General features: G+C 40.0%; 1 protein-coding gene and 1 long non-coding RNA gene across 2 annotated transcripts in view; one reads left to right on the top strand and one right to left on the bottom strand.

Moving 5' to 3' along the window:
- Nucleotides 1–2,270: 2,270 nt before the first annotated feature.
- Nucleotides 2,271–19,441, top strand: LOC144231883 (uncharacterized). The gene is made up of 3 exons (XR_013335228.1): nucleotides 2,271–2,412; nucleotides 16,139–16,837; nucleotides 18,941–19,441. It is a non-coding gene; the product is annotated as an uncharacterized LOC144231883 (long non-coding RNA).
- The window catches only part of HAS2 (hyaluronan synthase 2), a 27,012-nt gene continuing 15,714 nt past the window's right edge, over nucleotides 13,987–25,284 (bottom strand). The window contains exons 3-4 of the mRNA XM_077764706.1: nucleotides 18,876–18,977; nucleotides 13,987–16,805 (exon numbers count right to left, since the gene is read on the bottom strand). Coding sequence (XP_077620832.1) covers nucleotides 15,876–16,805; nucleotides 18,876–18,977 — 1,032 coding nt within the window. The 3' untranslated portion in view covers nucleotides 13,987–15,875. The remainder of the gene's footprint in view (nucleotides 16,806–18,875; nucleotides 18,978–25,284) is intronic.

Genomic DNA, 25,284 nt, shown 5'->3' with positions numbered 1-25,284 from the left:
GCTCGGAGGTTCCAGCTGTGGTATCTCAACAGGTTTCTTAGCCTCTTTCAGGTTTCATGCTCAAACGTCTTACTCAGTAGAATTGTTAAATAATACGCACCCAACCAATTTGTTGTGGGAGTCACCTAGAGCAGGGCCTGAGAGGTAAGTCGGATTGAGGAAGGAGGGAAGGGAAATTCTTGCTTTGACGCTTTTCCTTTTGTTCTTCTTTCCTTCCCTTTCACAGTAACCCAGGGACACTGGGGTCCTTTACTTTTTTATTNCCTAAGCGAAAGTCGGACGCTTAACCGACTAAGCCACCCAGGCGCCCCCTTTTTTATTTTTTTTAAAGAGAGTAGGGCTTTGGGGCTCCCGGGCCGCTCAGTCGGCTACGCATCCAACTCTTGATCTTGGCTCAAGAGCCTGCATTTGGCCCTGGGCTGACAGCGCATGGAGGCTGTTTGGGATTCTCCCACCTTCTCTTTCTGCCCTTCCTCCCCCTCTCTGTCTCTCTCTGTCAATAAATAAATAAACTTTAATAAAATAAAGATGGTAGGGCTTTCTTTCTAAAGAGGTAGGAGCATCATTCCCTTTCCATCAGTTCAAGGTGATAAGACACTCCACTGTCCCGGATTCCTGTGTGTCCTCAAGAAGGTGACACATGGTTGAGAAGGATGGACGCACATTTTCTCAAACTGCACCACTGTTAGTATCATTGCCTTCTCATCACCACCACACTGCCATCACCATTATCAATAATAATTAGTATTTATTAAGTGTTTACTATGGTCCGGGCACTGTGCTACAACGTGCTTATGTAGAGCTTATTCAGTATCACCAGAACACTTTGAGTTCGGTACTGTCCCTTCCCATCACCACTGGAGAGGCGCCACAGCATAGTAAGTAGGCACTGAGTCACTGGGGCGAAACTTGCCGAGTTCAAATCTTTGTCTGCTATGTGCTGAGCCTGCCACCCAGGGCATGATATTTAATCACTCTGTGCCCTGTGTCCTCAATAAAACAATTATGATAAGGGTACCTGCTTTATAGGAATATTCTGACGATTACACGAGTTGAAAGCATATAGTGTTCTGAACATATTTCATAGAGTAAGAATTCAGCCAATGCTTACTATTCTCCTTATCTCTTTCTTTTAGAAGGAGAAACAGACCCAGGGTTTAACTGACTAGACAGAGCTTATGCCGTTTTTAAATAGTGGCGCTGAAATCTGGCCATAGGCAATCCAATTCTGCAGCTTGCGTGCAAAACCCCGGCACTCCGCATCTAAATTGAGTTTAATCACTAAAGCCGGCGACCATTAGAAGGCTGGCGCCATGCCATCAGAACCTAAAGGCTGGGGACCAGCACAGCTCATAGAGGCTCACACCACGTTCCCACAGGCGGGAGTAAAAGCGAAACACAACTTTGTTTGGAGATTCCCATGACACCCTCCAAACAGGGTGGAGACGCCCTGATTTAAAACCCTTCAAATCCTGGAGATTGGATTACAGGAAAAGTCAAGAGCAGGGATATGGGAATCTCCCATTTGCTGTTTGAAGCCTGAACTCAGCTGGAGTTTTAAAGGGCACGCAAAAATTCCTCTTTGCCTTCTCGGTCCTCTTGGGTTCTGTAGACTGAGCCTGAGGACAGCCTGTTCTGAGGGTAGATTGAGAGCAGAGGTTGGACACCCAGGGTGGCTTAAGTTACTACCCCAAATGTGGGACCCAGTCTCTCAGTCAGAGCCACTGTTAGGGCTGCCCTGCCCTGTAATTAGCTGGGCTGTTGAAATCCACAGATTTGTCAGGCAGGGATTCCCATAATCCCACCCTACGCACTCACCTTCAGGGTCTTTCTCAGATGCATTTAGCAGCACCGTGACTGAGGTTTGGCACTGCCTTTTGATGATAACATAAAAGCACTGGCTCCGTACTTCATAAGAACAAACACACTTTTTTCCTCTTTGTTATTTTTATTATATGCATAGGCTTGAGCCAAACTTTTCTGGACTTTGAGAGTGTTTTTTGTTTTGCCTTTTTTTTTTTTTCTTCTCAAATCTGGCACCCCTAAGTAACTGCATGACAGAGTTGATTCAGAACCAGTCTCCAAGTCTTCTACTTGGGGGGCCCAACCAGGCCTAAATGAAAACCATCATTGCCAACCCTAGGGGAGCCTAAATCGAGCACAAGCTTTGTCATGGGGGCAGGTTGCCAGGGACCTTCCTCTTTGTTACAGGGAGCTCCGGGTACTTCAATGTTCTAGAATGCTGTGTCCTCTGCTAAACCTCCAAAAAGCTATGTGCGTGGCAAATGGATCCTTCTTTTTAATATATATGTATATATATATTTCGAGAATGAAGACAGAAGATTAGGCGTCTTGAAGAAACCTTTGTCTAGGCAACGAGCTCTGAACAAATGAAACCACTGTCTGCAGAGGGTAAGTCAGACAGCGTTAGTCCCTCCCTCAGACCAGATCTCCACTACCTTCACTGACTTCCTTTCCACAACTTGTAGACCAGACCATTTGTCTTTTTATTCAGACACCTGGCTTAGTGTTAATGTATGTCCACTGCTTCTGGAGTTCTGATCCCCGACAGACAACTTGTCTTCATGGTGTGCAAATCATGACTCGGGCCCACTAAACAGCCAGGCACAGATGGACTTCAAGAATCACACGTATAAAAAAAGGATTTTATAGGTTACCTCATTCATTTGGCCTTTATTTCTAGTTCTCTGTATAACTGATAAAGACCTAGGATTACAAAATATGCTTTGCAAGCTCCTTTTCTCTTCTGAGCTTTTAGCTTTTCTCTCTGATGTAGATAGACACAATTATATCCAATGTTTCTTTTGACCTGAAATTATGTTTCTGATTGATATTTTAGTATCTCCCTTCTACAAAGGAACCTCTTTAACCTCATGGAGGAAGTATTATAAATCAAAGCTCTTACAATTCTTCCTGATTCCTCAACTAATGATCAATTTCATAGGACATTTTTAAAATTCTAAAATATCTCAAATGAATTATAAAATCATAAAACCCTGATCATTAATATGGGTATTAATCAAGTAATCTGTGGCTCGAAGACCAAAGGTCTCTTCCTTTCTCTTACCCTCCTTTGATTTCCTGCCCTTGGATTGCCACCTTCCCAGTAACCCTATGAAGGAGCTCCTTCCATAGATCTACTGTTTTGGGGACTCCTGAGTTTGTTTGTGTTTTTGTTTTATTTTGTTTTGTTTTTGGTAAGAGGATTTCTACTGCCTTTTGGAGAATTACCTCCTTTATACTGTGTACAGAATTGACAACAATGTCTGCACAATTTCAGCCAAAAAGTAGTCATGATACCGATCAGGATGGACTCATGGTCCAATCGGAATCTCCCTTGTGATAATTTAAAGACACTGGACTGAAGCTCCTTGTGGGAGGTGGGCATGGAAAAGAGTAAGAATCAGGATGAGAATTCTCCTTTAATTATCCAGAACTCCCTTCTTCTTTACCTGGCTCTCTGGTCTTCTCTCATTAGCAACTCCAGCACATTCCTTCTCTGCCTTGACTAGCCAGTCTTGTTCCATTGCAATCAAGGAAAGGATTATTTAAAAATGAGGAAATTTAACTTCATTGTGTCTTTGTGACCTACTCAAGGTCACTCATCTTATGAGTGGCAGAGCAGGGATTCTAATTCACACCTTTAGTCCAAAATTGGTCCAAAATCTATGCTTTTAATGACTCCAATTGTAGATCCATCAATTAGATTCTCTAAGTTGCATATTAGTAGATAAACACATATCCTTGTTTTTTTGGTAATCAGAGTAACATACACGGACCCCACTATTTTAACACCCTCAATGTGTTTATTGAGATATGATTTAATGCAATACTATTAGAATTTATAGAAGAAAACAATTGTAAGGAGGTTATGAGAAATTGGAAAGAGTATCAGACTTGAAGGAAATAAATCTGTTTTGAATTAATGCTGCTTCATTATAGGCTTAAAAAAACTGATTTCTTCATCTATGCAATGAGGTTACTATGGAAGATGAATAGCAAATGTCATTATTCTGAGGGATATCTTTGCTGATGCCACTTAACTTGATTTCTATTAATTAAGTTCAGGAAAACATAAGTTTGGCCACTTGGTGAACAAATTCATTTTAAGTGAAATACTTTTCTGCTTTTGAGATCTTGAATTTGGCGCTCACTTCCTCAACCTTATGTGAATGACACCTTCTTTATTAAAAAAAAGGGAGGGGGGAATAATATTTAATTTATAGACTTGTTTAGTGCTAATGAAATCATATATTCAAAACTGCTTGTCATTTGGCAGGCACTCAACCAATATTTACTTGTCATTGACTTAAGGGTTCTGTATTTTTTGCTAAACTAAGATAAATAACTCTTATTTACTCACTTGATCACTTACTTACTCACATATCAGTAAATACAAAGTCTTCATTCCATAAGCATTTCATGTTGGTAAGATACGTTTATAAAGATGAGTAAGAGGGGTGCCTGGGTGGCTCAGCTGGTTGAGCATCTGACTGCAGCGCAGGTCATGATCTTGCCTGTCAGGAGTTCAAGCCCTGTGTCAGGCTCTGTGCCGACAACTCAGAGTCTGGAGTCTGCTTCAAATTCTGTGTCTCCCTCTCATTCTGCCCCTTCCCCACTTGTTCTCCCTCTCTCTCTCAAAAATAAATAAGCATTAAAAAAATTTTTTTAAAGATGAGTAAGATACAGCCCTTCTCCTTGTGCATATCACAGCCTGTTAGAGAGTATAGAGAAACTTTTAAACCATTAAATATAGTATTTTTTATATTAAGGACATTGTTCCTGGAAAACACAATTGCCATTTGGAAATAAAAGATGGAGTCACTGACTCCCAGGTGGAGTCTAGCGACTCCCCAAAGGCTTCACAGAAGAGATCGTCACTTCACAGGAATGACGTGACAAGTTGAGTGAAGGAATCAGGAACTGGCAAACTAGTTGTGACTAGGAATCAGTTGAATTAAAGTGATTGTCTACTAATTTTTACCCCAAATCGGAGCCTCCATCCGATGTACCATTTACATCTGTCAACTTAGTTTAAACAGGGAAAAAAAAAGAATTTATCAGTGCTTTACTAAACAAAACAACACAATGAAACTGGTCCATACATGTTCTCATTCATGAGGGTAGAAAGAAAGAATGAGGTTATAGCTGGGACCCATATTCATCTGACTCTAGAAGTTCAGCTGGAGAAGATCAACTCTGAAGAAGTATTTCAGTGTTTATATACAGATTCTCAGCCAGTTGTATTTCTGTAGACTGGTCATTATCTGGTCTATGAAGGAAATGATTTAAGCATGGAAAGGAAAGGCAGATAATACCTGTGGCATCATTGGATTTGTTCCTTGCCAGATACTATCATTCCAGTGGAGACGCTTTCTTAATTGGACCTTGTCCAGGCTGGGCTTCTATCCCTGTGCTGAGATATCAGCTCTATATGCCCAGAAGTAACGTTTTGAACAATTTGGAAGGTGGCCATCTGATGGGGTCATGGCAACATAAGCAGCCTTAGTCAGGGCCCAGAAGGTCAATGGAAGCTTTCAGCCCTCTTTACTCTCCTAAATCTCGAGCTGTTTCTTCTGCCAAAAATATACTTGGCGAAAACTATTACTGGTTCCAAATTACCATCCAGTTCCTTGTTTCTTGGCAAGACTGGGTGAGACTTCTCCTGGGTGGAGCCAAAACTTAGGCAAGCAATAGCTGTGGTCATCAATGCACACAGAAGTAGCATATTTCCTGTTTTAAAGTTGTCTTTTCGAGATATTCAGACATAAAAAGAATGTTGTCAGCTATCAAAGAGAGTAAAAAGCATAAAACCCTGGTTTGTGTGCTTAGATACACATCCATGCAATATTGACTAAAACATGGAAAAAAATTTTAGATCCACAGTCTATATATAACCAAGCCACACAGTTTTAAGTATTTCTTTGGGTCTTACTTGAGAAGTAAGTTCTTGCTTTGTGGAAAATCCCTTTTTAAAATTTGAATAACAAATAAGCCATTTGTCCTTGATGTCCTCTGTTGCCTGTTCTATGCTTCGATTTGGGGCAAGCAGGTACATGATTTACAGAAGTTGCATTTAGCACCATTATTTTATACCTGTATGTATTTAGCAGTATTCACTGGGCACTTTCGATCTATCCAGCACTGTTCTAGGCTCTGAAATACAGACTATACGCCTACTCCCTGGGTTTTATTCTAGGAGCTGAGAGACAACAGTCAAGCAAACAAATAAATAAATATTTTAATTTCCATTAATGATAAAAGTGTTGAGGAAAATCACAGGATGATGTGTTAGAAAGTGACTAGGAATGAAGTTGTCACTTTAGGGAGTAGAGTCAGATAAGACCTATCTGGGGATGTGACCTAAATGACAAGAAGAAACCAAGCATGCTAAGTTCTTAGGCAAAATAAATAGCAACAGGTAATGCTCTTGAGGTGGAAACAAGTTTGTCTTGGCTGAGGAACAGAAAGAGTTCCAGTGCGTCGTATAATAAGGAAGAAAGATAGGAATTCAACAAGAGGTCATGGAAACAGAAAGCAAATCATGTAGGCCCTGTGGAGCATGGCATCCCAAGATAAAAAGACCTTTGAAGGATTTGAAGGCTCCTAAGCAGGCATAAGACAGGATCTCACACTGACTGTTCCATGGAAAAATAACACGGAGCAAGAGTGGCGGAAAGATGGATATCCGTGACAACAGGCGCAAAGTGATGGCAACACGACTAGGGTGGTAGCAATAAGGATGATAAAAACTGTCCATTAGGACTAAGCGCCTGCTTCAGCCGTGGTAAAAATCGGAGTGCCTCCTGATGCTCAGAACTAACAACAGGAACTCAAATCTGAAGGACTTTTCTGAATTTCCGATGGCCTTTCCCTTCCATTATTTTTATTGACCTCAACAGCAGCCCCTTGGGGTTTGTAGCAGGAGGGCGTTTATACTTTTACAGATGAAGAAATTGGGGTTTCCACTAAGAGTCAACCACAACATGGTGGAACCAGGACCCAAATCCATCCAGTGCCAACGGCATGTCCTCCTACCGGCCCATCCACCGTGTTCTAGGCCTTCCAAAATATTTATTTGGTCTGACACAAAATTGTGTTGAGTCAAGGGCTCTTCTAGAAGCCAGAACATACTAGGCAATTATAACAGTTTACCTGCTTGGTGTCTAAAGGAAAAGAAGGCCACCTATTCCTGGAAGAAATCTTAAGGCTGCATAGAAGCCAACAAATGGGTGATTTAAAAGGCCTTTTTGAGGTGCTTTGAAGGGCATGGCCAGTGGAATTGGTGCCTTTTGCAAGATCGAAATCATGGCAGATGCAGAAATGGACATCCAACTCCATTTCACTGGTATCAAAAAAATTTCAGCCTTTACCCTCTCACAAGGAGACTGAATTGTGTACTGGCCACACAAGGAGGCATTGCTGTGATGGTCTTACACTCCAAGTTAAGGTCTAAAAAAAGAACCCGGCATCGGGCTCTGCACTGACAGCTTGAGATCCTCTCTCTCCCTCTCCTTCTGCCCCTCCCCTACTTGTGCCTGCATCTCTCAAAATAAATAAACAATGAATAAATAAATATGAAAAATAACTTTAATAAAAATATTTTTAAAATAATAATAAAATTAAAAATTAAAAAAAAAAACACCTGTGAAAGAAAAATAAACGTGTTTTAAAGTGTGCCATTTTTCTGTTATGTTCCCAGGCCAGGGGAAGCTAATGCCACCCCGTCATGCGATAGTCAATTTGTACCATCATAAACTATGAACCTGGAAAATAAAATAAAATGCATTTCTGAGAAGTAAATTTCCTTGGTATGTAAGCTAAATGTCCCAGCTCTTGGGTTTGCTGCATAAAGAAATTTTAAGAAGAAAGTAAGTAATAGCTAAAACATGGAAAGAGACTAAGTGTCCATCATCGGACGAATGGATCAAAAAGATGTGGTTTATCTATACCATGGAATACTCCATGGCAATGAGAAACAATGAAATCTGGCCATGTGTAGCAACATGGATGGACCTTGAGGGTGTTATGCTGAGCGAAATAAGTCAGGCAGAGAAGGACAAATACCATATGTTTGCACATATAGGAGGATTAGGAGGAACTTAACGGAGGAACAAGGGGGAGAAGAAGGGGGGAAGTGGTGGGGGAAAGGGAGAGAGGCAAACCATGAGAGACTCTTGAATGCTGACAAAAACTGAGGACTGATGGATGTGGGGGGGAGGGGGGATGGGCATGGAGGAGGACACTTGTGGGGATGAGCACTGAGTGTTATGTGGAAACTAATTTGACAATAAACTATTTGTAAAAAAAAATAAAAAATAAAAATAAATAAAAATAAAAAAATTAAATTAAATTAAATTTTAAAAAAAGAAGAAAGTAAGGAATAAATGAAGGCAGGGAGAAGGAGTACTGATATAGCTGCTTAGAAGGGAGCGGGAAAAGAAAAGAAAATTTTATTAAACTTCTATCATGTGGCAAATATCTTTCCTAGGGTACTTGATAGGCTGTCTTGCTGACACAGTAACTCTGTGATGTGTCACCCTCATTATTCAGATAAGGAAAGTAAGCCTCCAAGAAGTGGGGTAATTTTCTCAAGTTTAAGTCAATCTGCAACCAAAGCCCAAATACAAAATAAGTCAGACCTCCACACTTGTTCTGGCCTTATGCGCTTCCGAAGTGGGTAATATGGCAACAATTTGTTTTAGGGCAAGAACTTTAGAATATCCATTTTTGACATGTTATGATATTTCTTAATGGTGCTGAAAATTTCAGGCATTGTTGTAGACTGGCCAGGATGACTTTTTATTTAAAATCCAAATATCAAAGCTTATAATTTACAACCCCTTTTGAGGGGAATGGATTTAAGCACAGCCTCAATATGTCAGATTTAAGAGTAGAGTAGCTGCCCAGAAATTGCTAATTTGAGGTTTTCTGCATTATAAAGCAGGCCAAAACATCTGGATAAAAGAAACCCAGATGCTAGCCTCAGGATTTGGAGCCAGCTGTGCAACCTTGAGCAAGGTGCTAAAATAACTGAATTGCAGTTTGACTCCTTGGAGATAAGGAGCCTTCACTCTCCCTCTCTTTCTTTAGGTCCTTGCCTCGTTCCAACAAAGATTTGAGGCAGCTGAGTTGGACTGAATGAACTTCAAGTTTCCTTTTGTGATTATACCGAGAGCTTCATTTAAACAGCCATTCAACTTTGATCCCAGAGATCCTTTTCCCAAGATTTTTATTTCCTTAAAACTTTCCTCGTGTGTGTGTGTGTGTGTGTGTGTGTGTGTGTGTGGGTATCTTACTTGAAGAGTCACATCACGTGTTGTCTAGAAAAGTGGATGTGTCTTTATGTGACATTCTCATGTCTCTGTTCCTTCTGAGTGAACATGTATAACTGTGATTCTATCCTGACCTGGTTAAGAGATGATTGCGTTTGATATTGCCACTCCACTCAACAACCAGCTCGATCCAAGGCAAGATGCAGCCTTCCCTTTGGTTTATAAAACAATCATGCTTCTTTTCAATCAGTGCTCTACACAAGACCAAGTTCTTTCAGAAAATAGGCTCACCTACTCATTGCACATTTCCCCAATATATCAGGATTGAACTCCTTCTTGCCCTAAATAATAGAGCAAAAACAAGCCACCTGGGTTTGCTGAAGCCAGAGTGGGGAGAGCTTTCTGACAGCAAATGGGCAAATTGAACTCTTTTGAGAAGACCCTGTTTATGTAGCCCAGAGGCTGAGCCATAATGAACCTGAAGGCTCCTCCCCCTTTACCCCCCCCACATCTCCACGCCTGGAGCTGATTACTCAAGAAATAAGAATCTTAAGCTTTGCATGTTTTCTTTCTAGATCTTGAGTGAACACAAATCCAACTTGTGGTGTTAGGAATTATACACTAGCAGTACGTAAACTACGTACTGCAGAATATCAATGTTAATCCAGATGTTAGCCAACATCGCCATGGAATGGATGCCATAGTATCTAAGTGTAGGAATTTCTCTATGTGACAGGCCTCTCTTGCACATTCATAAAACTCATCAGCACACTGAGGTTTCTGAGAATGTCTGCAGTAAAGAAACTTGACTAAGGTAAAGGGCAGTGTGTGAGGGAGCGAAACTACTTTGGCGGGACCACAAAAAAATAGTAAGATTATGGACTGCAAGAGAGGATAGAAAAAGACTGTTATTAGCCTTGAATGCATCCATAATGTAATGCTTTTATCTTGTTGACAATGAGATGAAATTACACCTTTTTATTCAGAGTTAGGTCTTAGAAAGAGAACTTTGACAGAAATGTAGAGAATCTATTGGATGAAACAGAAATGAGGAAAAGAAGAAGTTAGAAGACGTTTTTAACAGCTCAGGTAAGATATACAGAATGTCTTAAGTAGGGTGAGAGATGAATTTGAGTGACATGCAAGTGGGGAATCAAACGGTTGTTGTGACCAGCTGGTTACATGGCATAAAAAGAAGCTGAAGACGGTATTTGGATACCTGGAGGGAACAGGATGAAAGTAGCCCAGTCCCTGGAAGAACGATACTTGTTTATTATAAGCACACTTGAACCAAGTCATACTTGTTTATGCGGGACATTCAAATCGAAACCTCCATCATGTAGCTCAGTTTGCAACGTTAGCACCCCATTCAGAATTATCTGCAGGTACCGTGATCTATCAAATTGAAACACTTCATTCTAGTATTTCTCTCCATTGGATTATGGTCTTCTATGATCTACCTTCAGATGTTCTTTCTACAGCTAAGTCTGAACTCTTGGTTAAATACAGCCCGAACCTTAATTAAACTTGTTAATTCTGTGGAAAGGAACACATATCAAAATTGCACCTCAATTGCTTTACCCATATTCTTTTCATCTGGAAAGACCTTAGTTTCCAAAAATCTGCACATCCTTAAAGAATCACCCCAATGCCACACTATCTTGACATCTATCTTTACAGAGCTATTTGTCCACTTCTTTCCTTCTTTTTATATTCCCATGCCATTCTTTGTACCTTTATTATTCTATTTTGCACCAAATGTTTGTGTAATTGTCATATCCTTCTTACTCAGTTATAACCTCTTTGAGTATACCTTTTGACTTCTTGCTCATAACAGGTATTCAATAAGCTTCATTAAAACCAGGTATCTGCCAACATCCATATTTGATACTAAAGCTCAGTAGGAAAATACAAATATTTGAAATGATAGTTATCATAGAAACCATACTTAGTCTGAAGAAAACAGTATATTAGATTAGAACAATGTTTCTCAAACTCTAATGTGAGTAAAATGATCCAGGGATGTTTTTTTAAAGTTTATTTATTTATTGGACGCCGAGGTGGCTCAGTAAGTTAAGCGTCGGACTTTGGCTCATGTCCTGATCTCACGTTCCTGGGTTTGAGCCCTGCGTTGGGCTCTGTACGAACAGCTCAGAACTTGGAGCCTGCTTTGGATTGTGTCTTGGTCGCTCTCTGCCCCTCCCCCACTCATGCTTTCTCTGTCTCCCTCTGTCTCTCTCTCTCTCTGTCTCTCTCTCTCTCTCAAGAGTAAATAAACATTTAAATTTTTTTTAAGTTTATTTGTTTGGGAAAAAAAACAGAGACAGTACGAGGAGGAGAGGGCAGAGAGAGGGAGAGAAAGAAACCAATGCGGGGCTTGAACCCACTAAGCCATGAGATAATAACATGAGCCGAAACCAAGATTGGGACACTTGACCAACTTAGCCACCCAGGTGCCCGCATCTAGGAATCTTATTTTTTTTCTTTTTAAAAGAATTGTTTAATGTTTTATTTATTTCTGAAAGAGAGAGAGAGACGGCGTGAGCAGGGGAGGGACAGAGAGAGAGGGAGACACAGAATCTGAAGCAGACTCCAGGCTCTGAGCTGGCTGTCAGCACAGAGCCCGACGCGGGGCTCAAACCCATGAACCAGGAGATCATGACCTGAGCTTATGAAGTCAGATGCTTAACCGACTGAGCCACCCAGGTGCCCCTCTAGGAATCTTATTAAACAGGTTCTGGGGCCCAGCCCAAGACTTTGATTCAGTGGGTCTGGGGCAGGGCCATGCATTTGCATTTCTTTTCTTTTCTTTTTTTTTTTTTTTCTAAAGTTTATTTATCTATTTTTAGGGAGAGAGAGAGTGGGTATGCACAAGCAGGGGAAGGGGCAGAGCGAGGAGAGAGAGAATCTTAAATGGTCTCCATGCCCAGCACAGAGACCAATACAGAGCTCCATCTCACAAACCGTGAGATCATGACCTGAGCCAAAATCAAGAGTCTGGCACTTAACAGACTGAGCCCCCCAGGCACGTCCATGCATTTTCATATCTAACCCAAGCCCAGGTCTGCTGTTGGTGCTGGACCATGGACAGCACATTGAGTACTAACTGTTTAAAAGCTAATTCTGACATCAGAATGCCTGGACCTAAATTCCACCCTCACAATTTAATAGCTTTATGGTCTCAAGATACCACTCTAAGCTTCAAATTCCTCACCTGTAAGCGGCAAAAATAGTGGAACCCCTTCCAAATGATAGAGCTAAAATAGCCAGTCTGCACAATGTGCTCTGGCAGTAACTGACGCATGGTATGTGCTCAAAAATTAGGTGTTCATGTGAGTATTTAACGGCACAGACAAGTCAGTAGTTCCTGTAGAGTACTAAGTCACTAAACCACAGACAGCAGACCAGATCTGGCTCATTGCCTGTTTTAGTAATGCTGGTAAACTCAGAATCGTTTTAAGATATTTAAATGACTAAAAAATATTCAAAAGAATATTTCAAAATGCATGTAAATTATAAATTCAAATATCAGTGTCCATAATGTGTTATTGGAAGCCGGCCACACACATTCGTTGGCATATTGCCTATGGATGCTCTTGTGGTCCAAGAGAAGAGCGGTCACATAGCAGACCACACAGCCAGAAAAGGCTACAGTGTATACCGGCTCTTTATTGTTAAGTGTGCCAGCTTCTAACAGAGCACCAGGGACTTTCTCAGTGAATCACTGAGATTAGAACCATCACTGGAGTAGCAATAATAGTCAGTGGCTTAACACTTTTATATTATGTGTGTAACACTTTTATATTATGTGTGTGTCTGTGTATAGTAAATGTATGTACCATTAGCTCCTCGAACCAGGAAATGCTATTAGATGCCCCAACCCACTTTTTTTTTAAAAAAAAGCAATATTTATTGTCCTTTTTCTGATTATAAAAACAATACAGGATCATGGTATTTCGAAAATACAAAAATGTATACAGCATAGAAAACCTGTGATATTCCCAGTAGTAGAGATAATGACATTAAAACATGTTTATTTTTACAAATTTGAGATGTTACTGTACAAAGTGGTTATATATTTTTAATGTAATCTTTTTCCAATATCCTCATGTTCTCCGAAAATATTTTAGTGGGCAATAATGTTATATTGTTTAGAAATGCCGTAATTCATTTAATATTGCTCTCTATTGGAGTTCAAGTTATTTTTAAGATTTTGTTATTAATTATAATAATAATTAAAGTTTTTTATGACTTTTCTGAAAATCTGTAATTTTCCCCACCAGGATAAATTACTATAATAAAATCATTTTTCTCTAAATTTGGGATGCTTCCAAGGGAAATATAAGATAAGATTAAAGGCAAGGCAAGATGATATTAGTTGAATCTCTCTCCCTCCTGTTTTCCAGATTTACAAACCACATGAATTTAAGGGACTTCTGTTTCATAATTAGTAACATGAAACGATTTCTATTATTTTTGACCAACTATGTTTATGTTCTATATACCCCATTCTTAAATCTATTACATTATCAGGAAAACAGAGTTTTTGTTTCATTTGAAATTCCCCCTTCCCTTAGAAAAAAAGGCAATACTCTTATCAAAAATATTTTATTTACAAAAAATCAATTATACTATACATCCTATACTGGAAATACATTGAATAATTGCTACAATAAATACAGGCAATTAATTCAATCTTTTATAAGAATGAGAGAATTTGACATTTGAAAGTTACCAAAGCTTAACTTAGAACATAAATAGTTAAAAAAGGCAAACTCAAGTTTTAGTTTCATTTATTGGCATGCTGTGTTTTTTCCCCACAAACTCTCCCATCACTGAGTCTGAGTTGCAGAATGGTTTGTACCTTTTGTACTCCGAAGGTAGAATGTGCATCTTTTTCTTAGGCAGGAGATGGAACATAGGCGTCTGCATGGAAAGGAAGCAGAATGACAGAGGCACATGGTCAAACCCTTCGCCACATTCACACTCCGCTTCATCACAACACTTTTTATGCAACGACTCATGTGTTTGATTGTTTTTAACACAGGTCTACACAGCACCAGCTACAAGGCAAGATGGGTCATGTCAAAAGTCAAACTGGATAACTGAGGCCCTTGGAGTAGCTAAATTAGCCGGGTTAGGGGTATCTGGTCCATCCATTTCTCTTATGTGCCAATTCTTGATACACTTATTAAACCTTGATATTATTTTTACTATGTAAACATATCTATGTAGGCCAAGAACAAGACAGATGAAGTAATTATCTGCATAAATTCAGAAAAAAAAAATCCTCTCTAGAAAGTAGAAGGGGAGCTGAAATGTGTCAATTTTCGTATCTATAGGCTTTACACTTATTAAAATGTACCCAACTCATCCATGTAAACCTCATAGTAACATGTAAAGTGAATTGGCAAGCTGAAAAAAAAAAAAAAAGACCAGTAAATTATGTTCAATATATAGACAGGGATCTGGTAAATTCAGGCCACAAAACAAAATGATGAACTGTATTGTATTTGTTCAAATAATACTGATAATTTTTTTCCACTTTCCATTGTACTCAGCCTGAGAAAACACTACCAAAATCCCCAAAGATTATTAATCTCTGATACCCATGTTTTGTCCAGTGCCGGATGCCTAGTGTTTTCTTTCAAGGACTAGCATTCCCTTTCTTTGAATCTTATGAAAAATTGCACTTTTCTACCCCTTTGGCCTTGATTTTCCAATGATTTTGCTTTTTTGTACACATAAGTGTGTATTTCTACCCCCAAAGTGTGACAGGTTTATTGGCCTTTTCTAAAAGAAATGAGAAGTTAAAATATTTTTCACAGAAAGAAACTATTCCATGTTAAAAGGTAGAGAGAGACAGAAGTATTTTATTCTTTCTATCATGAACAACATCAGTCAACCAAGCTTCACATTTTGGGTAGATTTTTTTTTTAAGTATGAAGTTTTTCAGAACCTATTTTAATAATATAAAAAGAACAGGTGTATTTTGGCAGAGAAGTAAAATATAGAATATGCAAAATTTGCTTTAAAAATTGGCATACAGAATTTTTAAAACACAGTACAGTTATATAAAAATACAGCACAGCCAACGGCCTTTAGAATTTCCTTTGGCATTTCATTTGGTAGAGTTAAACAGAAAATCCTTTCTAAAAAAAAAAAAAAATTAGCTATCAACGCAGTCCATAAGTTAGGTTGTATACGTTGAAAGAACTTTTCCTTGAGTTTCCAAAATCCTTTTCTTCCATGATAACCCACATAAAGCATGGCTAGTGAGGTATATAGGGCAAACACTGTTAGGCGACGTACAGTAAAAGGAAAAAGTGCATAAACCAAGAATGTTTCCCATTTTCATAGAAATAACAGGTTAAAATCTGAGTTTCTTCTCATTGATGTCTTGTTTTACTTTGGCAGAATCAAAATAAACCCATAGAAATGTCTTTGTTCAAGTCCCAGCAGCAGTGATATGTCTCCTTAGGTGGCAATATCTGATGCCACGATACGGTACAGTCCCCAGAGGAACTAAGGTTTTGTGTGTGTCTGCGTGTGTGACTGCAAACATCAAACCAGGTAAGATCATACATCGAGCACCATGTCATACTGTTGTCCCTTCTTCCTCCTGCCACATTTATTGATGAGAACCACATACAGCGTCAAAAGCATGACCCAATAGCATGCGTAGAGCAACGTTCCAACGATTAGAACGGTCTGTTTGGATTCTGAGAATGGCTTTTTAGATTCCTTATAAATGGTGAAAATCACACCGCCAAGGAGGATTGTAAACCAAACTGATACTGGAATGAGTCCTATGAAATTAACAACAATGGTTTTCCTTCCAGATGTGCCCCACCCGGCTTTGTTTATCGTGGCAATTGCAAACATCTTGGCGGGAAGTAAACTTGACATGTATAACACTGAGTAGAGGGACATGAAGACCATGACAATATTTCCTCTAAGGCAGCTGGCAAAGGACGATTTTATGAGACCCACTAACTGGACAGTCAACAAGAAGAGGAGGATGTTCCAGATTTTTCCCCTGTAGAAGAGCTGGATTACTGTGGCAATGAGAAAGAAAGGGAAGAATCCAGTGATCACTGCCTCGTAGGTCATCCACAAGTGATGTTTATGAAACCACATCGCGTTGTACAGCCACTCTCGGAAGTATGACTTGCTCCAGCGGGTCTGCTGGTTTAACCATCTGAGATATTCTATAGGTGTCTCCGTAAGGCACTTGGATCGAGCTGTGTATTTTGTTGCATAGCCCAGACTCAGCACTCGGTTCGTTAGATGCCGATCATCACCAAAACTACATTGGCTGCCCATAAACTCCTGATTGTACCAGTCTTCCACAAATTCATGCAGCAAGGAGTTTCTGTACATTCCCAGAGGCCCACTGATGCATTGGACACACCCGAAATAAGACTGGCAGGCCCGTTCTATATTAAAAGCCATCCAGTATCTCACACTGCTGAGGAAGGAGATCCAGGAATCATACTTGTTTAAAATCTGCAAGAAGAAAAAAAGGGATTAAATAAAAGGTGAGCCTTAGCTAAAATACGAACAAAAGCTGTGCTATTGTAAGGTTACTACCTAGAGCGAGGTGTGTTATTTGATCCTCCTACGTTAGCATCCTTCTTCATTTTGACACAGTTATCTTTTACTTTCTCAGATTCTTCGTTACCAGATTAATCTGATCAATTGTGTCCGTGCACTGGGACTCCTTGATGAGTAATAGTTTTTCTACTGCATGGCTCTGCCCTCTTTTCGCTTTTTGTTCTTCTTGTTGTTATGCTCTAATAGTTTTCAGCTTTAATTCTCAGATCCTAAATTTCCCACTCTTTCCTACCACCTCAGATGTGAAGGTTTTTAAGTTCCATTCTCTCCCGTCCTGGTTAATTTCCAACTCATCCAATTCCATTCATTCTCCTTCTCCTCCTTTCTCTCTTTTATGCAATGCCAGTGATAAATTGCTTGTTCTGGCCTCTCCCCAAAACTTAAATCCTGAAATAATGCTCTGTGTAAAAGCTACTGAAAATTAACAGCTTTTTCTTGGCAATGTTTCTAAATTCTTTCTTTCATCTCAATTTTGTTCAGTTCTCATCTAGATGTTGCATGCTTCCTCTTTTATCACCAGGCTGTTTCTTTGTCTGTTCCAGGCATGGTCTTCGCCTTCAGTATCACCAGGCATGTATAAAATGGGTTATACAGCAACGCAGAACCTAAATTTTAAAGTCAAGTTTCTACATGTTTCTCACCTTTTGTCAAAATCTGATCACGCATTTGCAAAGCACTCATTTTCTTTTTAAGTTTATGTATTTATTTTGAGAGAGACAGAGACAGTGCATGTGAAGGAGGGGCAGAGAGAGAGGGAGAAAGAATCCCAAGCAGGCTTCCCACTGTCAGCACAGAGCCGGAAGTGGGGCTTGAACTCACAAAACTGTGAGATCACGACCTGAGCTGAAACCAAGAATCAGACACTTAACTGAGCCACTCAGGAGCCCCTGCAAAGCAGTCATTTTAATCTTCACATATTTTCACATATTCACATATATATTCATTTCCCATCCCACATGTGCCAAGTAGCCTTCATTAATATTTGTTTCATTGTTTCTCCACTGACAGCAAATACTGGGAAATAAAGATAATTAGTGGGGGTGAGGGTGGGGGGTAAATGGGTAGCTCAGTTGATTGAGCAGCTGACTCTTGATTCCGGTTTGTGGCTGGAGTCTACTTAAGATTCTCTCTCTCTCTGTCTCTCTGTCTCTCTCTCTCCCTCTGCCTCTCCTCCCTCTCAAAAAAAATTAGTGGGAAATAAATCATAATCAGGAAATCCACTTATTAATTAATTATTCCTTTGCCTTTCTTACCAGTATAAATTTAACTTGCTACTTCTCTTTTCTTCCTTCGTATTCCAATCTGGATTTTTAATTGACCAGATATGGATCAGCTTTTAAATACATAGGTATAAAGTCTAGAATCCATCCTCTGCCCTTCTTCCTTTTTTTTTTCCTTCACAGTTAATGAACCCCAACATCAGAACATTAAGTTATGGTTCAAGAAGATATGGTAGAAGTCATTAAAACGTTAGGGGCGCCTGGGTGGCTTAGTCGGTTAAGCGTCTGACTTTCGCTTAGGTCATGATCTCGCGGTTCGTGGGTTCGGGCCCCGCGTCGGGCTCTGTGCTGACTGCCAGCTCAGAGCCTGGAGCCTGTTTCAGTCTGTGACTCCCTCTCTCTCTGTCCCTCCCCTGTTGTCTCTCTCTCTCTCTCTCCTAGAAATAAATAAAACACTAAAAAAAAAAAAAAAAGAAGTCATTAAACTGTTAAATTAAACCTATCATTTCTCAGCCACAACAAACAAGGGTTACGCCCCAGAGTTAAACAAAGAAATCCTAAATCTTTTCAATTTAGGCAAGAAAAGAGACAATAGAGTGGGTCAAGGCACATACTAATGTGTCTCTAGCACCAAAAGCAACATCCGGCAGAAAGTTTGGTGTGTAATAAATATATGTTCAATGAATCAATGAGTAAGAGTATAACTAAAAGCAACTCATGCCAAAAGTAAAGCCTTACGCACCTGCACATCTCCCCCGACACCTCCAACCATAGGGTCTTCTTCTAAAACTTTTACCATTTCCACAGATGACGCAGGGTCAAGCATGGTGTCTGAATCACAAACCTGTGAAGGAAAAAGTAGAAAATGGTTACAGGATGAAGCAGGAGTGTGGTCAATACAATCAAGATTGGGCATATATATTATGCCTTCAGCGTGATCGTCACGGGGCCTCAATATGCAAGTATTGCAATGAAAAACAGTTTGTTATGTCTCAATCGATACAAAGCGCAAGTTCAATATTGAAGTAAATGGCACTGCTGGATAGAACAGCTGAAGTGTGTGCTTGGTGGGTCTCGGACGCCAACCGGCTCATCATGGTGGTGAAAGTCTTATGTCCCAGTTAACATCCCAGTCTTCCAGGACCTAGTAGACATCTTGGGTTGGTCACCATAGATGTCTTTTTTTGTTTGCTTTATGCTTTAGGCAACTTATCCCTCAGGTCTGAATGATGGTCAGCAAAACCTATGAGAGTATTGAAAGGGAGGCATGTTTAACAATGACTTTCCTCCCTATTTTAATACGGTAATTCGAAGACAGAAAAGCCAATCTCCTCCATTTGGTTGTATAGTTCTGAAGCTAGTTGTCCAGCTGAGCTGGACTTAGCAGCTGAGATAGCATCAGAAAGGGAGCTTGCATATCTGCAGACCACCTTTTTATCCTACAGCATTAAGTATTCAATCAGCCCTTTGTACGGAAAAGCAAATGTAAATTATCTGAAGCTGTTCTAGACATGCTAATAGTTGTCCTTAAAAAAGCAATCTTTAGGGTTGCCCAGGTGGCTCAGCTGATTAAGCGTCAGCCTCAGCTCAGGTCATGATCTCGCAGTTCGAGAGTTCGAGTACTGCATCAGGCTCTACGCTGATAGCTCAGAGCTTGGAGTCTCCAGATTCTGCATCTCCCAATCTCTGTTCTTCCCCCACTTGTACTCTGTCTTTCTCTCTCTCAAAAACAAATAAAGACTTTAAAAAAAATAATAAATCTTTATATGGGTCCAAAATAGCAATTCTGAAACCAAACCAAACTATGACTTCAAGAAAATTCTTGGGATTAGTCTATACCAGTGAACGTCTGAGGAACATTTCTGTTGGAGGCCAGGATTACAAATACTTTTCTTTCCAGCCTAATTTCTGGGCCAACTGGGAAATGAATCCGAAGCATAAGGAAAATTAGAAACCTAAATCTCACAGTTAGTGAAATTGAGCCCCACATTGGGCTCTGTGCTGACAGCTCAGAGCCTGGAGCCTGCTTCAGATTCTGTGTCTCCCTCTCCCTCTCTGCTCCTCCCCCACTCATGCACCCGTGCTCCTTCGAGCTCTCTCTTAAAAAATAAACATGAAAAACCTTATAAATCAAGACATATGTAAGGTATTTTAAAAAAAGACATATATAGAGTATTCAGCTATAACCTCTCTGAATTTAACTAATAGTAATTTTAGGGTTAACATCTGAATTTTTTATTTTATTTTAATTATTTAGGACCGTTTATTTTCTCAATAAAACCATTTATTTTGTTTTGTTTTGTTTTTTAGTATTCTATTTTGGTTCCAGCATGATCTCACTTATTTAGGCAAGTGCTAGGCATTAGTTTTTCACTGTAGAAAATAGGAGTTTACTAATACTTGGGTTTGGACACAAGCCTCAGGAGGCTAAACAAATTTTGCCCAAAGTGACGTTTTTGCCTCTTGAGTGCCTCGTCTACCACTGGCTTCTATAAGGATGGCTCCAAGCCTGTCCCGCCTATAATCAGGGTAGAAAGGTGGAGGCAAGAGCTCAACCCACTTCTAGATCCAGCATCCTGAGTTTATGGCCACTCCCACCTCTATTGACTCAGGCTGGGAAAGGTAAAACCAGAAAGCTAAAATAAGACTAAAAACAACAGGAAAGGCCAATCTAGAATTAATGTTCAAGTCGCTCCGCCTGCTTGTGAGCACAAGCTAGCCAAGGGAATTGCCCCTTTGAAAGGACTAACCTTGAACCAAACTTCTGAGGCTCTGAATATTTAAATCGGCCCTGCCCCTCCCAGGTTCCAACAGCGGAGAGCCAGCAGTTCTCTGAGAGAGACTGTTCTCCTGGTGGGTTTAACTGTGTCCGAAGGGAACACTCCCAGAAGTCTCCTGGGAAGGGGTGTGCAGTGGCAGGATTAAAGGGCTTTGAATACGTTCGATCTCGTTACTCGCCTCGGCAGCGCATATAGGAACTTGGGAAGGAGGGGACGAGCGTGGCCCCGGCGCAGGGAGGACATGCAAAGTTGTGAAGCATTCCGTAATAAAAAGAAGAGGAAGGAAAAGAAGAAGTCCAACTTCCGGATGCTATTTGGGGACAGAATGCCAGCTAGAAAGCCATCACTTATGACAGTCAGCAAGTATGTCCGTCACCTAATAGTATGTATTTATTAGTATATCAAGAGTGTCACTTTAGCTCCTCTGAAAATCCGTATAGGAACAGGCTTTCTAGTTGTCTCCCCAGCAACTAATAACAAGTGCGTGATTTCATAAACGTTGGCTATTTAGCTCGAGGCTAGAGACCGTGGGGGACATACACCAGTTGACACAGAGCTTGACCTCACCTGGGGACAAACGACAGGCCATGATTTGCACACAGGAAACAATTAGAGGACAAATCAAAATGTCTCTGTCCACACTGAATGTCTCAACTGTAATTTGTTTACACCACATCATCACCAGTCATAAGATTTCTCACCAGGAGTTATGGGGATAAAGCCAAGTTTTCACTAAAATGAGTGGGAAAGTGTCAAGGCAAAAAGACACTTTGGGGGGGAACCAGTCATCTCAGTCTTAACCACAGAATCCAACAGTGCATAAGGCCATTGTCCCTCCTTCCTGCTCCTTCCTCACTGCAGTCAAGAGGTATCGCCCTTCCGGTTCCTCCCTATCTAAACCAGGGGTTGATGGGGCGCCTAGGTGGTTCAGTTGGTTAAGAATCCTACTTCCTACTCGCACTCAGGTCATAATCTCATGACTGACTCGTGAGTTCAAGCCCTGCATTGGGCTCTATGCTGACAGCTCAGAGACTGGAGCCTGCTTTGGATTCCGTGTCTCCTCTCTTTCTGTCCCTCCCCTGCTCTCTCTCTCTCTCTCTCTCTCTCTCGCTTTCTTGCTCTCTCGCTCTCTCTCTCAAAAATAAATAAAACACTTTAAAGAATGAAAAAAATAAATAAACCAGGGGTTGACAAACTTAGCTCTTCAAGCCAAGTCCGGCCTGCCACCTGTTTTGATAGGGCCTGTGAGCTAAAAAGGGTTACCTTTTAAAATAATTGAAAAATTGAAAAAAAAATATTTTCTGGCATATGGAAATTATATGAAATTCAAATTCCAGTGTCCATAAATAAAGTTGTGTTGGAACTCAAGCATATTCATTCATTTTCATATCATTCTACGGCTGTTTTCACACTAAAACAGCAAAGTTGAGTAGTTGTAATAAGGACCATATGGCCTGCAAAACCTAATATTTACTGTCAGACCTTTTACAAGCAAAGTTTGCCAACCCTGGAACTAAAATAATTGGTTGCAGGGGGAGGGTTCTCTTTCATAAATTTTTTTAAAGTTGAGATTAAGTATGTTCTAAGCCTAATTTTAATTCTAGTGGATTTTAAAAAATCTTCTACTGCCTCCACCTTCATGTGTTACAAAGAACAGTACCTGCATAAAAAGTGTAAAACATTAATAAAGTAGTTTTTGTTTTTCCCTGTGGTCAAGTTGTGCCTATTATAAGGATAAATGCCCTCGGAACCAAGAAGCCTCAGTTAAGTCTTGGGTCCTGTATCTTACTACTTCTGTGACCTTTAACAAGTCACTTACCGTCACCGTGTGGTATTGGACTGAGACGCTCCATATCAAAGTACCTTGTAAATTACAAAGGACTGTAGAGAAGTGTGTCATTAGTTTAGGTAATAAGCTTTACACTTTTATACTCCCTAAGTAAACCCATAACCTAAGGGATTTTGACAATCCTTAACACAAAGAGATGACCCAGTAAAGAATCTCTAAAATGACCATGGGAACTGATAACATATGAGGACCTTTTATCCCAATGAACAAATTCAAATGTGTCTGCAACTATCAATAATCCAGTTACAAACCATTAGTGTATAGTCTATTACATACGTTATTAGACTAAATTCATTCCAACTTGTATCAGTGATCTTACTCTACCTCACTATAATTTTTTAATTTTTTAAATGTTTTTTTAAATTTATTTTTGAGAGAGAGAGACAGGGTATGAGTGGGGGAGGGGCATAGAGAGAGACACACACAGAATCAGAAGCAGCTCCAGGCCCTGAGCTCTCAGCACAGAGCCCAATGTGGGGCTTGAACTTGTGAACTGTGAGATCATGACATGATCTGAACCAAAGTCAGACGCTTAACCGACTGAGCCACCCAGGTGCCCCTCTACCTCACTATAATTTAAACAAAAATCTCCTTTAGAAATATTGTTACTGGGGCACCTGGGTGGCCCAGTCGGTTCAGCCTCTGACTCCTGATTTCGGCTCCAGTCATGATCTCAAGGTTGGTGGGTTTGAGCCCCACATTGGACTCCATGTTATCAGTACAGAGCCTGCCTAAGATTCTCTCTTTCTTTCTTTCTTTCTGCCCCTCCCTTGCTCATGCTCTCTCTCTCTTTCAAAATAAATAGATAGAAGTTAAACAGAAAAAGAAATATTGTTACCTACACTACCAAATGCTGTTCAAATTCTAAGACTCAGGTCTCCATGTTTCACTTTTTTGAACATGTTTCCTTTCAGACTGCCTGGTAGATCTCCCCACCCCCACCCCGAGCCCCCATACCACTTCAAAGGGCACTGAGAGCTACACAGATTAAGAGGAAATCTTAATTACTCTGGCTGCCTTCAATGAGGAAATGGGTTGAAAATAAATCAGGACCCCTTCTGTTGCTACTGCTTTTATCCTTTGCTTGCTCGCAAGACTTGACTCTTCATCTTAACCTTGACCTGTGAGACTATTTTTTTCTATAGTGTGTGGAATTTACTCTTGGTCATGACCCCTCTACCAGCTTTCCTGACAAAACTTTAGCACAAAGTAAATGGAAAGTCTCCCTCACCCCTCCTTTCCCTGGGGATATTTCTCTAGTGAAAAGGGGTAAGCCAGAACAACAACAAAAATCACAAATAGTTATTTACTAGCAAACTCAAGATGATGCCAGCTTCCTTCAACTCTTAACAGCATAATACCAGAGTAAACACACTTTTGAAAGGAAAAGAGAGCGCTATGCAAATACCAGAACCAAACAGATCTGTCTCAATCTGCCGTTCACCAAGTTTATATAAACTTGGACTCACTTGTTGACCGTGGTGTCCTTACCTCACCTTCCTAAGCCTCCACCCCTCAGGTGAAAAATAGGGATAATCATATCCACCTAAAGTTTGTTACACTGGTAACTTAACTCGATAACATAGGTAAAGTGCTTAATAATGGCTAGCTCATAGTAAATGCTCAATGAAAGGAAGACATAAAGTGATAAACCAAAACCAGAGGTAACAAATCAAAAACAGAGCCACTGACTAAGGACACTAATCCAATGAAAGAAGGGATCCTTCTTACTGTCACTGTAAATAAGTGATGACTCACCGGGAGAGCAGGAAACCAATCCCTAACTGGTCCAATACCCAATAAACTTCAGTTAAGCAAACTGAATTCTGAGCAGACAACGTCAAAGTCCTTACATTGGGTTGTTTACTGGAGAAAATTTTAAAAAGTAGAGAGCAGTTTGCAGCCGATTATGATTCATTTATAGCCTCAAATGTACCTTTTGGGTACAATGTGTGAAAGTTCATCCTATAGGAAAGGGTAGACCCTGGACCCAGTAAAACTTACAAAAATGTTTGTTACATCTTGACTTCATATCTCATTGACATTGAACCTGCTGCATATGATACTACTTAAAATGGGAACATATTATTTGGTCTTGTAAGTACAAAAATGTAGAAGACAGAATTTTAGTTTTTAAATCTAGATTTGAAAACTGAATTATCTGCTGAAAAGGAGTACATAATTTGGGCGGAACCATGTACAGGCAGGAGATAGGGGAAACCAAAAAATTAAGGTGGAAAATAACCTTCACCTTAGATAGAATATTACAAGTAAGCCTATAGCTAAATTTACCAGCCTCAGATTCAGTGGCAAATACAAAATCATAAAATCCAAGAACTTTAGACTTAGAAGCACACTTTGAAATTAATCAGTAAAACCATTCCAGAAAAAAATACTCTCAATGAATAAATAATCATTCTTTTGGGAGAAGGAGGCAGGAAAAGGAAGATTATCCTCTCCTACACCAATTGAGTTTATGACAAAGGATCTCGAATCTAGCCAGTGGAAAGCCTCCATATCAT

This window comes from Crocuta crocuta, unplaced genomic scaffold (genome assembly GCF_008692635.1).
Source record: "Crocuta crocuta isolate KB4526 unplaced genomic scaffold, BGI_CrCroc_1.0 scaffold260, whole genome shotgun sequence".
NCBI classification, from domain to species: Eukaryota; Metazoa; Chordata; class Mammalia; order Carnivora; family Hyaenidae; genus Crocuta; species Crocuta crocuta.
Note: the sequence above shows the minus strand (reverse complement) of the source record. Positions and strands in the feature narration are given on the sequence as shown.